General features: G+C 43.4%; 2 protein-coding genes across 2 annotated transcripts; both read left to right on the forward strand.

The window, feature by feature from the left end:
- The first annotated feature begins 209 nt into the window (after nucleotides 1-209).
- On the forward strand, nucleotides 210-6,425 carry LOC134041076 (ankyrin repeat and MYND domain-containing protein 2-like). The gene is made up of 10 exons (XM_062487320.1): nucleotides 210-338; nucleotides 749-813; nucleotides 1,707-1,845; nucleotides 1,974-2,072; nucleotides 2,450-2,610; nucleotides 4,077-4,291; nucleotides 4,537-4,672; nucleotides 4,838-4,966; nucleotides 5,165-5,288; nucleotides 5,481-6,425. The coding sequence occupies exons 1-10, from the start codon at nucleotides 272-274 to the stop codon at nucleotides 5,663-5,665; spliced, it is 1,320 nt and encodes a 439-aa protein (XP_062343304.1). The 5' UTR covers nucleotides 210-271; the 3' UTR covers nucleotides 5,666-6,425.
- Nucleotides 6,426-8,139: 1,714 nt separating this feature from the next.
- Nucleotides 8,140-9,811, forward strand: sostdc1b (sclerostin domain containing 1b). The gene is made up of 2 exons (XM_062487067.1): nucleotides 8,140-8,493; nucleotides 8,807-9,811. Exons 1-2 carry the CDS (start codon nucleotides 8,301-8,303, stop codon nucleotides 9,256-9,258), a joined length of 645 nt encoding a protein of 214 aa, XP_062343051.1. The 5' UTR covers nucleotides 8,140-8,300; the 3' UTR covers nucleotides 9,259-9,811.
- Nucleotides 9,812-14,679: the final 4,868 nt, after the last annotated feature.

Here is a 14,679-nt window from a genome sequence, read left to right on the forward strand (position 1 = left end):
CTTGAACGGATCATTCGCAATACATTAAGACAAATACGGGTTTATTTCCGTTTTCAATCAGAGACAAATCTAAGGCACCCCTCTTTGCTTCTCTGTGGTGTATTCCAAGGTTTATCTAACAGTTTAGTGACTGTTATAAATTGGTGGAGTCGCTTACTCTAGCCCTCAGCCCACACCTAAGTCTTGCAGAGGGTGTAACCTGTCTAGCATAACGAGCATCTTCGGCAAGAGATTGTGCACCAGTTTGGCACAAGAATATTGCAGTAAAACAATGGCAGCTCCAAAAAAGGGGGATCTTTCAGCGGCAGAGAGGGAACTATTACAGGTTATTGCCGCAGGTAAGGAGTATGTTCTTAATGTTAGATATCGAATTATTTAAGAAAACAGTTACCTTTTCAAACCTTTCAATTATGTAACAACTTTATAACTTTATCGATATTTTTCTTTATTTAAAATTATGGCATGATAACCGCACCTTGTCTAGTTGTCAATTTGGGTTCGTGGTCAAAGTTATTTTGAGTCAATGTAGGTTCTCATTCAGTCATGAATAAAAAGGTTTACTGTCAATAGCTTTTTATGATCAAAACAATGATTATGTAGTATCTGTTTCCAGAACCTAATGGATTGAATGTGGAGTGAGGAAATTATGCCATTTCCCCTTGGGATGAATATTATATATTCAGTGTAAAAAGATACATAATTTATATATACTGTATCAATGTTTTGTGTTGTCCTCTTTTTTACAAAGGCGATGAACAAGAAGTTGCAAGGCTGCTTGGAAGCAATGATGTCCGGGTGAACTGTTTGGATGAGGTATGGGATGGTAAATACTATTATACGAGTCCACAATCTTCCCTGAGAAGGCTGTGGTAGGATTGGGTACCTTTGTTGTTTGCTAATAAACAATAAAACAAAACAAAAATTCCTCAAATCGCAAATAATTGAGGAATTCAATAGAAACAGTGATACTTAAATCAGTTAAAGTATCTCCAAAATTGTTCACATCTTCCACTTCAGTTAAACACAAATAATTGAGCACTGAGAATTGATTGACATTCATGATATTTGGGACAGTGAGTAGAATTATGTTGCTGCTACTTTAGCTGTCTTTATACAACTGTGATACCTTGATGGGGACGCATAAGCAGCATCTGTTAGTCATTGTTATGAAGACATATGGAGAAGACTCTTAAGGGCCGGATGCACTTCTCCATGGTATTGTGTAATAGCATCATGCCACTAGATGCACCACTCAGACTCCTTCAGTGGCCTTTGTCTCCGGGAGTAGGGGGTGGGTTTAAAACAGCAAGTGTTTCTGGTCTGTCAAGATCAGATGTGACAGCAGACTTTGACATCATTAACGACACAGTAACTGTCGGGTGGATTTATATCATAGCAGGTCTGACGTGTTTCTCCACGTTTTCACATGTTGTTGCTACGGCAGCACTTAATGCATAAATAATTCAGACTGGCACTGCTATAATTTGTGAATGAGATTAGTCAGACACTCATTTTAAAATCTGATTAACTAAAAAACTAACTCTCATAGCACAAAGCTCTTACCACCAAGTGTCTAATCTCTAACCATCCCTCCCTCTCTCTGTCTCTCCTCTCTCTCTCCTCTCTCTCCTCCTCCTATTGTCCCTATCCTCCTCCCCTCCTGTCGTCCCTCTCCTCCTCTCCTTCCTCCCCTCCTCTCCTCTCAGTATGGCATGACTCCTTTAATGCATGCAGCATACAAGGGCAAGGCTGAAATGTGTCGGCTGCTGCTGCAGCACGGGGCAGATGTCAACTGCAACGAGCATGATTATGGCTACACCGCACTGATGTTCGCAGGCCTTTCAGGTCAGTCAGTGCACCTTTATGTGGAGTTGACTTCTAACAAAACAAGACCTAAAAAGAGAAACTGGGGTCTATGGGTGGGATTTCCCATTTTACGTATACCCCTGTATGTGTGGTTCCTGTCTCAACAGGAAATACAGACATCACCATCATGATCCTGGACGCAGGAGCAGAGACTGACCTGGTCAACTCTGTGGGCCGCACAGCTGCACAGATGGCTGCCTTTGTGGGTGAGAAGCGCACTTTGATGCCAAGATCTGACCCTAAAACCTGTACTTGTACCTGCACTTGTGTACTTATTACCTGCACTTGTGTACTTATTACCTGCACTTGTGTACTTGTACCTGCACTTGTTTACTTATTACCTGTACTTGTGTACTTGTACCTGCACTTGTGTACTTATTAACTGTACTTGTGTACTTGTACCTGCACTTGTGTACTTGTACCTGCACTTGTGTACTTATTACCTGTACTTGTCGCAAACTGCACATAAACTCAACTCAAACTTAAAACACACCTCATTAAGTTAGTACAGCCCAACTCCTGCATATGATCTAACCTGTCTGAGGGTCCCTTTATCAGTCCACCTCTTCCTCTGCTTATTCAGGCCAGCATGACTGTGTGACAGTGATCAACAACTTCTTCTCGCTAGCGAGGCTCGAGTACTTCACCAGGCCCCAGGGGCTGGAGAGGGAACCCAAACTGCCCCCCAAACTGGCTGGGCCACTCTACAAGATCATCATGACCACCAACCTCAACCCAGTCAAGGTACTGGACTGTTTCGATTCCGATGCCACACCTGATAGGATACAGTCACTATGATGTTTTTTGAGGGAGTTAACAGCTAATCCTTTTTCCATATACAACAGGTGGAGTAAATAATGAACAGATTTAGTTGAATCAATGAGTTGTCTATTATGCTTTGTTTTATTCCAGATCTAATGTACTGTAAATCATGTACATAGCAATCACAGCTTCTTAAGTGCTTTAATGTTTGTTTGTTTTTATATGGAAGTTAGGATTTTCAGTATAAAGCCTTCTAGGAGATAGTAAAGCTCATTTGCAAGAGATAGAGACTTTCTATTGCTACTGCATAGGAGATCAAATTGTACATTATAAAGTATTTAAAAAAAAAAGTTCTCTCAGGGACCAAAACATTTTTAGGCAGCTTAGTTGGCAATAAATGGTCGGCAGTACGTAAAATCCATCAGATTGGATGTAAAGTAGATATGTTGACTGACAACAGGGGGTACACGGCTACTACATGCTCATAGTGGAACATGAGTTGGAGAATTCATTTCATAGCTGGGCCTTGACAGCCTTGAGCCCTTTAGATTCCATGAGACCCACATGATTCATGTTGGCTCAGACACAGGCCACTGGCATCCTGACTTCTTCGGGATCGTCTATATATATCTGACTAACTGGGAATGTACACAGGACAGACTGACACTGCACAGTAACATAGCAAGTCCATGAATTAATTGGAATTTATGAATTATTTGATTCATTTAAGTATCATATTCTTCTTTGTTCAGCTTGTATACAAATACAACTTTTCTATTGTCTTTTCAAGCATGTAAGGCTGATGGTGTGCTCCTTTGTTTTTTGGCTGGCTGCCAAAATCACAAAAAGCACAGTTTGTGACTGTCACAAAGGCATGGAAACTGTACTTAAACACCCATTAAGTCATAGTAGCTTGTTTAGCCGCCGTGATGAGTAACAAAAGCTATAATCTGGTCCACATGTGTATGTCTGAAGGAGAAAGCAATGCATTTGGAAACATTGGAAAATCGTCATTCGTTTCACTTAAAATGTTTTGTTTGACTTTGCCCACTTTGAAATGTGAACCATGATGATTACATCTGCTTCCTATCAAACACACCAAGCCGTACCAGAGCAGAACAAAGGATAGGGTGTGATATAAACAGTCTTGTTCAGAGATATAAACTGTGAACAAGATCTTAGGATGAGTTGAGCATCCTCTCCTCTTTTTAACACTTTCTTTCTGCTTTCTGTCACTTACTTACTTACTTTGACATTTGAATGGCATTTGGGCAGTAACTGGATAGCTCTGCTCTACCTTCTGTAAGTCGTTTCTCTTAGTAATTTTTTCCCCCCATCTCCTTCCCTCTCTCCACTTACTCTTTCTCTCTCCTATCTCTCTCTCTCTTTCTCTCTCCTCTCCCTCTCTTTGACTCCTTCCTCCCTCTGCGCCTTGTCCTCTCTCGCAGATGGTGATGTTAGTGAAAGAGAACCCGTTGATGGTGGATGTTGGCGCTCTCGAGAAGTGCTACCGTGTTATGGACCTGCTGTGTGAACAGTGTGTCAAGCAACAACAAATGAATGAAGTGCTGGCCATGAAGATGCACTACATCAGCTGCGTTCTGCAGAAATGCCTCGCCTTCCTCCTGGAGCGCGACGACAAGCTGGACGCTCTTGTCAAGAGGTGGGTGGAGCCCGAGGGGGCGGAGTCTGGCTAAAGATTGGGTGACTGGAAGCATGCACATTGGCATGACTGAAATGATGACTTGTAAACATCTACATATCTCAGATTAGTGTATGTTTAGATTATGTTTATGCCGTTAACATCCCAGAGAACACCCACTGATACTTAAAAACCAAATTGCTTTAAGGTTGTTACAGTATCTCGAGAAGTACTTATCCTCTTATTCCTTCAATGTTTTATGCAAGCTTGTTGAAAGGGAGGGATTGCGATGGCTTCCCACAGAACCAGGAGAAGTTCATTCGGGACTGCATCCGGAAGTTTCCATACTGTGAGGCTACGCTTCTTCAGCAGCTCGTTAGGAGCATCGCCCCTGTGGAGATTGTAAGTAAACTTCTAGACAACAGGTTGATGCTGCATGGTTCTGTTCTCTCTGTAGAAACTCTGGCTCTCCACCCTTTGCTGCAATTTGTTTGTGTGCTATTTGTTTGTCATTTTAAAGTGGCTACTTTTTGCCCCATCATCAATCAACACTTTTTCTGTTTCCAGGGCAACGACCCCACAGCCTTCTCGGTGCTAACCCAAGCTCTGACGGGCAAGATGGCCTTTGTGGACGCTGATTACTGCGCTACATGTGGGGAGAGGGGGGCGGATAAGCGGTGCTCGCTCTGCAAAACGGTAAGGCTAAAGATTAGATCTCTCTCTTTCTCTCTCTCTTTCTTTCTGTCCTTCTCTCTGTACCTAAATCCCTGTTAGACTCTTCATAGCCACAGACCTCTCCTCTTAGTCAAATATGTCAATCACGCACAAGTACGTAGACAAGAGCAACTTTTTCAACTCCTACCTCATCTTAACCTCATCCTACCTGTCTTCCAGCTGATTTACTGCAGCCTGTCGTGTCAGAAGCTCCACTGGTTCACCCATAAAATGATCTGCAGAGCTCTGCAAGCTCAAGAGATGGGCCCTGAGAGAGACACACCCCGGCTGAGAGAACTCAATGGTGACTGCTTCTAATCATCAATGGGGGACAGCATTGCTCTACTTTACTCTATTATATTCTACTATATTCTACTCTGCTTTGGTCTGCTTTACTCTACTATACTCTACTCTGGAGTCAGATGGCGTCTGCTAAATGACTAAATGTAATGTACTCTGCTCTACTCTTATGTTCTGTTCTCTGATTGTGTTTTAGTGGAGGATGAGAACGACCTGGTGAAGGAGACTGCCAACTTCCTCCAGGAGCTGTGTGTGAGAGCAGAGGAGGTCGCGGCTGCAAGCTGCCCCGCTGAGCTACTAGGATGCCCCTCCACCTCCTCTACCACCCCCCCTCCCTCCTCCTCCGCTGCTGCCCCAGGCCCCACCTACTCCCAGGACTGAGAGGGAGGAGCCCTGGCACATTCTTAGCCCCTCCCCTCATCCACATGTGACCTCAAGGCCGTTAGGGATCGATCTTTCGGTTTTACCAGCCTATCGGCTGAGCTATGGGGTCTGTGCTATGGGCCCCCTGGGGCCCTCATTGGTTCAGTAGTCTAGAGGGACAGCCGGGTGCCACACACACCCAGTGTGTTTGCACCAATGGTGGAGCGGCATGCTTGCAGAAGAGGAAACAAGTCGGTTTTTCAGAATTGTGGGTGCTGAGTTGAGATTTCACAGCCATAGAAGTGCCATGAAGGAAAAGACGATGGAGTTTAGACTTGTATATGATGTATGTAGAGGCACTGAGTGTATCTATTCTGTAGGACCTGCTGTTTGTTTCTCTCTCTTGGTCTTACAGTGTATGCCTTACATGGTTATTGTGAAACCACAAATATTTGTGCCATATTCTCTGTGGAAAGTCTTCAAACATTCCTGTGAATCTGCAATGTCACTAATGAGTGCTTAATTTGAGCCTTTAATATAAAAAGGAAAGAAAACTACATTCATAGCCAAATTGTGTGCTGTTTGTCAAATTAAGTATATTGTATGTGTTATATGTAGATGTTTTTAAGTTGATAATTTGTGTATCATGCTTTATCTTAATTGTGTGTTATTTAGTTTTCAGAAGGTCAAGCAATCCACCAATGACATTCTAACCTTGTTGGTGCTATTTCCTTATCGGTTGGAAAACCTCTCTAAATTGCTTGTCTTAAATTGTAAAGTGCCTATTCTTCATTCTTCTGTCAATAAAGAGTGCTATTCTTAAATGACGACGTCTTAGCTTTGCGTTACCCACATTTCTATTGATTTCAAGATTGTGCGCTATTTTCTCACACTGCTCTGACACTAGGGGGCAGCAGTTCTCTTTTCAATATTCATCCACAGATACTTAATGGGTATGTGTACATTACAGGTACAGTACGTCCCAATAGCTCCGCGGGGGATGACATTATGAAATGGTGATATCAATGTCCCTCTCTACACTTGTACAGTAGTGCTCCTTTCATAATTCCTTATCACTGCCTATTTAAATGATTACATTTTCAGTCACACTGGAAACAGTCACCTGGCGGATTAAACTGAAACAGAAATGAACACATTGTAGACGTAATGCCCTGATTGAGCCTTCATGTTGTTTCACCAAATGACTAAATACATTTAAAATGTGCACACCTTAATGTGTGCCCATTAAGGTGCATCTTCAATGTCATCCTGATCTGGTTACACACCAGGAGGAACAGGAGACTTCAATGCTCAGTGTTCAGACCTTGTCACAGACGCGCAGCGAATCCTACGGCGATGCTCTTCTCTTCTATACAGCTCTGCTTCCCGGGAGATTTCATTCTTCATGTACCGAATGTACTCTCTTATCCCATGGGGAGGAACCCTGGACCTTCTTGCCCACAGACCAACTAATGAGCATGGCCCCCCGTCATGTTGCCTGTCAATAGACTCATAATTCACCCCCCTCCATCCTTCCACCCCCTCCCTCCATTATCTCCCTCACTTCTTGCCCATATGTCAGACTCACTCAAGGCTTCAGGGGGGCATAAAAGGTGGAGCTCAAGTTTCCGTTTTTCTGAGATGTAAAAATTAGCGAACGCTGTGACGGCTCATATAACTGATAGTCTTCTTTCAAGCCCCCAAGGTTCACCTCACCCCCCCCCCCTCCCCTCCGCTTTCCTCACCCTGCTTCTGCTCCTCTTCAATATGACTAACACAGCTTTTTGGGGTAACAAGAGATCATTTTGACAGCAAGGCTTTTTAGAAGGAAATTTTTTTTTGAAAAAAAAAAAAAACTTTCGCGTGAACAATAGTGGCATGAGCTGGACAGTTAGAGAGTGGATTTATTTTCACCCGTATCAAAAGGGACACATAGCCTCAGAGAGTCCGGGTAACTTCATTGTCAGAGCCCTGGGAAACGGGTGAAAGAGGACACCTAATTCTTATAGGCGAAGTTTCTTCAGGATGAAGAAGGAGAGGGCTCTTTGTGTTGCCACTGTGCAATTTAGATTTTGAACATACATCATATTGGTGAGCTCATACATAGCAGATGGGATTCATACAGCAACACAATTTGTTTCCCATCGGGTTCCATCGTTTGATCCCAAGTTTCTGGCATGGTCCACTTCCTTATGGAAGTCTGCCTAGGAGTTATTTAAGTTTTTTTTTTCCATCAGTTCTGTAATGTAATATTCCATTTATGAAACTTGAAATAGAGTACATTTAGAAATAAGTGTATCTCTTGACGTTAGGGTCTTTTACTGACCATTTATCGCATTGCACGAATGTGTGGCTATATATTTAAATGTGTGAACTGCTCTTTAACAGATGAGCACACAATATGTAAAGAAAAAAAAAAGCAAAGAAAAATCCTTGTGGGCGTGGTCGTGCGTAATAAGTTCATTCAGAAACCAGCCGCGCTGACGTTGTTGCCAAAACAAGGGGACAGGTATATAAGTGGTTTAACTAAAGCTAAGGTAACATAGTAACGACAACATATCTATGTGGTGCACATAGGGTTGCCATTTGTAACTGAACATCACAAATTCAGAGATCACAAAATCACAAACTTCTGCCGAAGAAAGGTGCAGCGATGCTTCTTTCTTGTCTTTGGTACCACATCTTCGCTCTCTGTCTCATGATAAGGAACTGTCCAGCTGTTAAAAACGACGCAACGGAAAATGTAAACGCTCAAGTCATCGATCTGGCACCGGATACTCCAAGCAATATATCGATGAATCAAGCGCGTAACGGAGGGAGACAACAGGGTAGCGCTCCGCGCAAAGGTGGGCGCAATCTTGCTATTTATTTATTTCTAATAATTGAAAAAAAAAAAGTTTTTTTCGGTGGTTGAAGTCTTTAGGTAAAAAAAGTAGAAGGAAATTGGATTGAACTCTGCCGGACAATGTGAATGTGTATCTTTTAACGTCAAACTGTCCTCTCTGCTATAACAAATCTGCCCTAAAAACAATTACAGGCTGTCCAATTGTCTTTTATAATGCTGTGTAATTGCCCCAACAAAGTAATGCAAGTTGTACATACAGCTTATAGCTGTAATAACCTTATTAACGTTTTGATCTCCATGTCTACTGGTTACAGAGCAGAGTGAGATGGGCTGCAGGGAGCTAAGATCCACCAAGTACATCTCTGATGGACAGTGCACCAGCCTCAACCCCGTGAAGGAGCTGGTGTGCGCTGGGGAGTGCCTGCCCGCCCACCTCCTGCCCAACTGGATTGGCGGAGGGCAACCTGGGAAGTACTGGAGCCGGCGGCAGACCCAGGAGTGGCGCTGCGTCATCGACCGGACTCGGACACAGCGCATCAGGCTGCAGTGTCAGGATGGCAGCTCGCGGACCTACAAGATCACCGTGGTGACCTCTTGCAAGTGCAAGCGCTACTCCAGGCAACACAACGACTCTGGGCACAAGTCCGAGGCCCAGGCCAAGGAGCAGGACCCCCAAGTCTCCAGGAGGAGGAAGGACCAGCGGAGGAGCAGGCTGTCTGAGGACTGGCCCGAGGAGCAGCCCGAGGAGCAGCCCAAAAACAACTGAGGTCAGGGGTGACTAGGTGTGCCACCCTGAGAGAGAAGGAAGATCTCCGTTTGCCCACCGCCCATCTCCAACTGTGTGGCTGGTAGTATGAGGTCCACCAGACTGTTGTTATGTTCTGTCTATGATGTCTATGCTAGAAATAATGCGTTGATATCAAGGTAAAAAGGCCAGCTAGACAGAAACTGACCGCTGAGCAAGAATGAGTGACTATGAAGGTTATGTACATCTTTCTGTAATTGACATTGTGTGGCTTTTGGATGTGTGTTTGCAATTGCAAAAGTTATATGAGATGAAAGCCACAACTTATCAAAATGTTGATCAAACGATGAAATCACAGAAGCACAAAAGACATATTTTATATTGTAGTGTGCATGTAAATACAATAATTGTAAGTTTAAGGGGACTCCATTTTTATCTTTAAAGGAATGCTATGATGATGTAATATATTTTTCTACTGGTATAGTTGAACTTAGAAACAAGTACTTTCTAAAACATTTGCTAGGTAAAATGTAATCACTGTCTCAATGTTTTCCAACTGAATAAATAGTGCATTAGAAATGATTGGTGTGATTCAGGTTATTTTTCTATATTGTAATCCTTACGTTCTCTTTGGATCATGCTGGAGTCTGTGATGGGTAGCTTCACAGCAAACAGGAACTCAATGACAACAGGGGTATTAGTCAGTGATGAAATCTCCCTTTCAACAGTAGAAACCCTGATACCCTCCCCTTCAGGCTACTGCGGCTATTCCAGCAGCGGCGACATGTTATGTTGCTTCATTGTATCACATATCCTTTCATTGACCCACAGTGAAAGCTAAGTATTTAGTAGTTGAAGTGGGTCTACTATGAGTAATACAGCACTTCCTCAGACAGATGTGGGAATTTTTAACTTCCTTATTGGAGTTCAATGGTTTGAGCTAAGGGCTGACAGGTTTTACAATCTAGGCCAGAGACCTAACTGTACAAACTGGATGAATTTAAAAGTGTTGCAGCTAAACCCTGTCTAACATCTAATAGAACAACATGGCACCATTTTGTTTCTGTACCAGTAAAAAAACGAACTGTTTATGGACAGGCAGGAAATCTTAGAGCAGGTCTTATGTCACTCTAGCTGCAAGATCTAGTCTAACCTCCCGTCTCTGTAATTATCTCTGACAACAGATTCCCTCCTGAGTAGGCGGGATAGGAGGACCACCTACCTTTATTTATGGGCTCAACTAAAACCTCCTCTGAGAGAAAGACACTCCAAGCAACCCTGTCTCCCGAGCCAAAGTCCAAGTCCTGTTTGCTTTTGTTTGATGCCGTTTTGCTGTAAACTCATTGCAGAAGCAAGTTTGGAGGGAAGGACCTTTCCAAACACCAAGAATAAATGCACATACACTTCTTTGAATGACAGTTATTCTTGCGCATAAAAAATGTATAGATTATTTACTGTTGCTCCATAAACTGCGATGGACAAGTAACGGTTATTAGCTTGTGTTCGTTGTCTGTGTAGGCCTACTGCAGGGCAAGAAAAAAAGGCCGGGCGTCACAGTCTAGCAAACAGTATCACTTTCCAGCCGGGCCTTTTGTGTGTAACTTGTGTGTACATTTCTTGAGAAATCATCTGCATTAACTTTCAATCACTTAAAACCCCGGCTCCTGATACTGGAGGAACAGTATTTGGGCCCTAAGGCCGGTTGTGTCTCCACATCTTTACTCCAGCAATGTGTAATTTGTTACTTAGCCTGTCAACACTCCAGAGCCTGACACTGTAAAACCCCACCTCTTTCTCTCTTGAACCCTGGCTTGTTTTTATAGATGAAATCTCATAATTACATGCTTATGGAAGCACTTTTAAGGCATTGCCTTGTACTGCTTTCTTTTGACAGACTTCACATCCTGCCCTTCCCCACTGACATGCAGAGATAGAGGACTGACACTCTCCCATAAACTGTAACCCACTTCTACCTGCACAGGGCTTGCACCTAAGAACAGGGTGCTTATGGGTAAGCGATGGGTTTTGGTGGGGTATTGACCTGCTGAACTGGGTGCCTAAGCTGCCTTCCTCCATGTGGTAGCAATTCACAGTGTAATTAACCTCAGTTAATTTCTTGCCGTAATATTCAGCCAACACCAGGCGGCCTGCCAAACCTCTCATGGAGCCAATGCGGCTCCAGGTCTTCCCCTTTTGTTGCCATGATACATGAGGTAGCTGCTCACCATGTCTGACACAAAGGAGAAAATAATAGGGAGAAAATCGATCCCATAAAAAACACTCCATCAGTCTATCTATATATAATGATCAAGGTGTAGCACAGGACAGGATGGATCCGTTTAATTTGAAGATCAGATGTTTGGAACCTCTGTTTTGGACAGCCCTCGGTACAACAGCATGTATGTCTTCATTGGTGTTCTGAAATCGATAGCCAGTGTGTAATGGAGGCTTCTGTTCCTTAATGCTCACAGGAGAGGGAGTTCAGTCCTTTGGTCTTCTTCAGACACACCTGTTTCTCATTCCTCCTGGACGAGGGGTGTCCCTCTGTGTTCCTGAGCCCATGAATCTCGCTCTCTCTTCCTCGGAGAACAAAGACGCTCTGTGTTACACAGACAGCACAGAGCTGCCCCTGCGGTCGGCGCTTCTAATATATCCAATTATGGAAATGAAACTGTAATTTCACTTCACATGGCTGTTGAGTCCATCAAATGAACAGAGTAGGCATTAGCTGTTGAGCTCAGGTTCGAAGTGTAAGGAGAAGCCAGGGTATTAAGTCATTTGAAACCAGTGGATAAAAATCGGTGAGTTGAGTGTTTTTTCGTTTGTCTTTACCTTTCCTGCATAAGGGAAGACGTGGTTAACAGACATCATGTGGTGAAATGTGATAACAGCAGTGTACTTATTACTGGAACTGGACTGTGTTTTAATGTCCTACACGTGCCTCTGCTGCTACCAAGACCCCCTACCCCGAGTCCAGACCTTCTCTACTTCATCTGTCTGTCTCTCCGGTTTCATCTCACTGCCTGTCAGTCTGGCATCGTTGCCTCTGGCCTGATCACAGAGACTGATCACTGAGATAAGTACACGTTTAACCCTCTCAGAGTCTTTATACACTCTCTCGCCTCAATGCTTACACCGATGTAGTCATAATAGGATTTGTATGATTATCCTTGTGATTTCCCATCATCACAATAATTCATTAATCATATTCATGGCCAAATGGAGCAAGGGGTATTCAAACTAATGAATTCACTCACATACAGGGCTTATCAGTGACTTCAAAGTTGATCAGACCGACCTATGCGATGTAATTATAAACCCCCATTATGTGACGAAGTGTTTATCTTCATCATAGAGTTTGTGTTTATGATCCTTACAGCTTCACGTCTACACTGTATCTGGAAAGCACTGTCAATCGTGCAGTTGGAGCTATCATTTATTTGGAGTCCTTCTCCGCTCTGGCACCTGCAGGATTTTTCCCTCATTAGTGAGAAGTGTTGCGTTTGTCACTTCATCCGAAAAGCCGGGCATTTTTCACTTCGTTAATGACATGGCACAGAAACTGGCAGCTACACTGAGAGAAAGAAATGTTCCATGCATGATAATATGGTGTTAGTTTGGCCCCAGTCAATCTGGTGAGTTAATGTGAACTTGTGCGTGGATCCAGGGGCCATGCTCGTGCTCAGATCACTGATCTCCTTTCTTTTGGCTGACAGAGAGCTGAGAGTATCTGTCAGCCAAACCCTTCAGGACATAGAGAGAGAGAGATGGAGACCCCAACAATGGCTGGATGATCCTGAGTTTGCATGTCACACCACTACTGCTCTAAGCCGACTGACACAGACACAAAGAGATACCTGAGATTCTCTTATGATGGAACAAATAAAGGCCGAACGACCATTCGCATTCCCATAACCCGAGGACAGGCTTGCAAACCACATACTGTGTATATATCACAGGCTTTGTTTTCCCGGCAATACTGTTATGAAACTAATATTTGTTTTTATTTATGTTCGAGACCCTATCTTCCCTTCCTCACTGTATGAGAGTATTCCTGTTTGATTGACATGACCTGTCAATCAAACAGGAATAATGAGCCTTAGCCTTGAACAGAAGTTTGCGGTTGACCAAGGCCAAGACAATCTTGGTGTGTATGCAAACACACATCAACAGGCTACTGCATGTGAAGTGGGCCACCAAAGTTCAAACTGTGTCCATGAGCATTTCCATTCTGACTCTTTGTGGAGCTGAGGTGATCAAGAGAAGACTCCATTACAGACATGTATCGATAGAAGTAGGGGTTTACTTTGATTCTAGTGAATCACAAACCCCTCCAATATCTCCTGGTTGGGGCCATTTGTATCTTGTACAATTATATTCTGTTAAAACTTTCTAAAAAACAAAACAAAAAGAATCTTGCCATATTTAGAGAGTCCAAACTGAGAGTTGTTGATTTTTGAATGTAATTTCTGGTTTGCTTGGAGAAAATGGTCTCCAGCTTCTTCAGTTGGAGGGCCTGTATTATCACAGGTGTGCATGAAGTCCAGGTTATTCATCTGTGAAGGGTGGAGTGTGTCACTTCACTTTGTTGCCAGAGCCTTGATAAGCCTCTTCCTCTCTGCCGTGATGGTGGGCGCCCTGATGACATCAGCACTCATCGCCACGGGAGATCAGTAAAGTTCTACTTGGGTGGGCCGGATGAGGAGGATATCTGCAGCCAGACAGCTAGCTGAGCCTGTCCAGGGGACTGCTGGTGAGTCTCACTGGCCCTACTGTCTCTCTCTCTCTCTCTCTCTCTCTCTCTCTCTCTCTCTCTCTCTCTCTCTCTCTCTCTCTCTCTCTCTCTCTCTCTCTCTCTCTCTCTCTCTCTCTCTCTCTCTCTGTCTGAACTCCTTCCTCCCTCAGTGAAGGATCATGATTAACTTTTGGCGGGAATGCATTTTGCAACTTACATTAAAGTCAGAGGCGCAGAGTATCTCTTTCTGCTCAGTCTCTCTTTCTGCTCCTCAGCCGGTCTGAAGAACAGCAGATGTGTATCCTAGTGTTTCTCAGACAGCCAGAACATATAAAGGTAACATCTGTCCAATAGCTCTGTATTTACATTGAATGTTCAAGCAACGGAGGAAGTTTGTTTGTCATTTGTTGTGTGGAAAATCGTGTTCTGGCTGTGCTTCATGCAGAGGGTTGGATTGGAAGCCATTACAAGTTGAGTTGAATATACACACACACACACATGCCAATTGCAGAAAAATAAATCCTTATCAATACTTAGAATGTGGAGACTTAAGGTCGTTCTATTATGGTCAGATCACTCGTCGGTTAAAGATCCAAATCAAGGTTTCTGAGACTTTTCTTGACGCCAAACTTTACAAGATCAAACACATTCAAAATCAAAAACAAGAATCTGTATGACTGATACCTTTATGTTTACAAAGTAGCCTG

The sequence above is a fragment of the Osmerus eperlanus genome, chromosome 20 (genome assembly GCF_963692335.1).
Source record: "Osmerus eperlanus chromosome 20, fOsmEpe2.1, whole genome shotgun sequence".
Taxonomy (NCBI): domain Eukaryota; kingdom Metazoa; phylum Chordata; class Actinopteri; order Osmeriformes; family Osmeridae; genus Osmerus; species Osmerus eperlanus.

Excerpts from the sequence above, each read along its gene's own strand:
- LOC134041076 (XM_062487320.1), top strand. The coding sequence starts at position 272 with ATGGCAGCTCCAAAAAAGGGGGATCTTTCAGCGGCAGAGAGGGAACTA. Across the intron at positions 814-1,706 it reads GGGTGAACTGTTTGGATGAG|TATGGCATGACTCCTTTAAT; the intron begins GTATGGGATGGT and ends CTCTCCTCTCAG. Across the intron at positions 2,611-4,076 it reads CCAACCTCAACCCAGTCAAG|ATGGTGATGTTAGTGAAAGA; the intron begins GTACTGGACTGT and ends CCTCTCTCGCAG.
- sostdc1b (XM_062487067.1), top strand. The coding sequence starts at position 8,301 with ATGCTTCTTTCTTGTCTTTGGTACCACATCTTCGCTCTCTGTCTCATG. Across the intron at positions 8,494-8,806 it reads GGGTAGCGCTCCGCGCAAAG|AGCAGAGTGAGATGGGCTGC; the intron begins GTGGGCGCAATC and ends TACTGGTTACAG.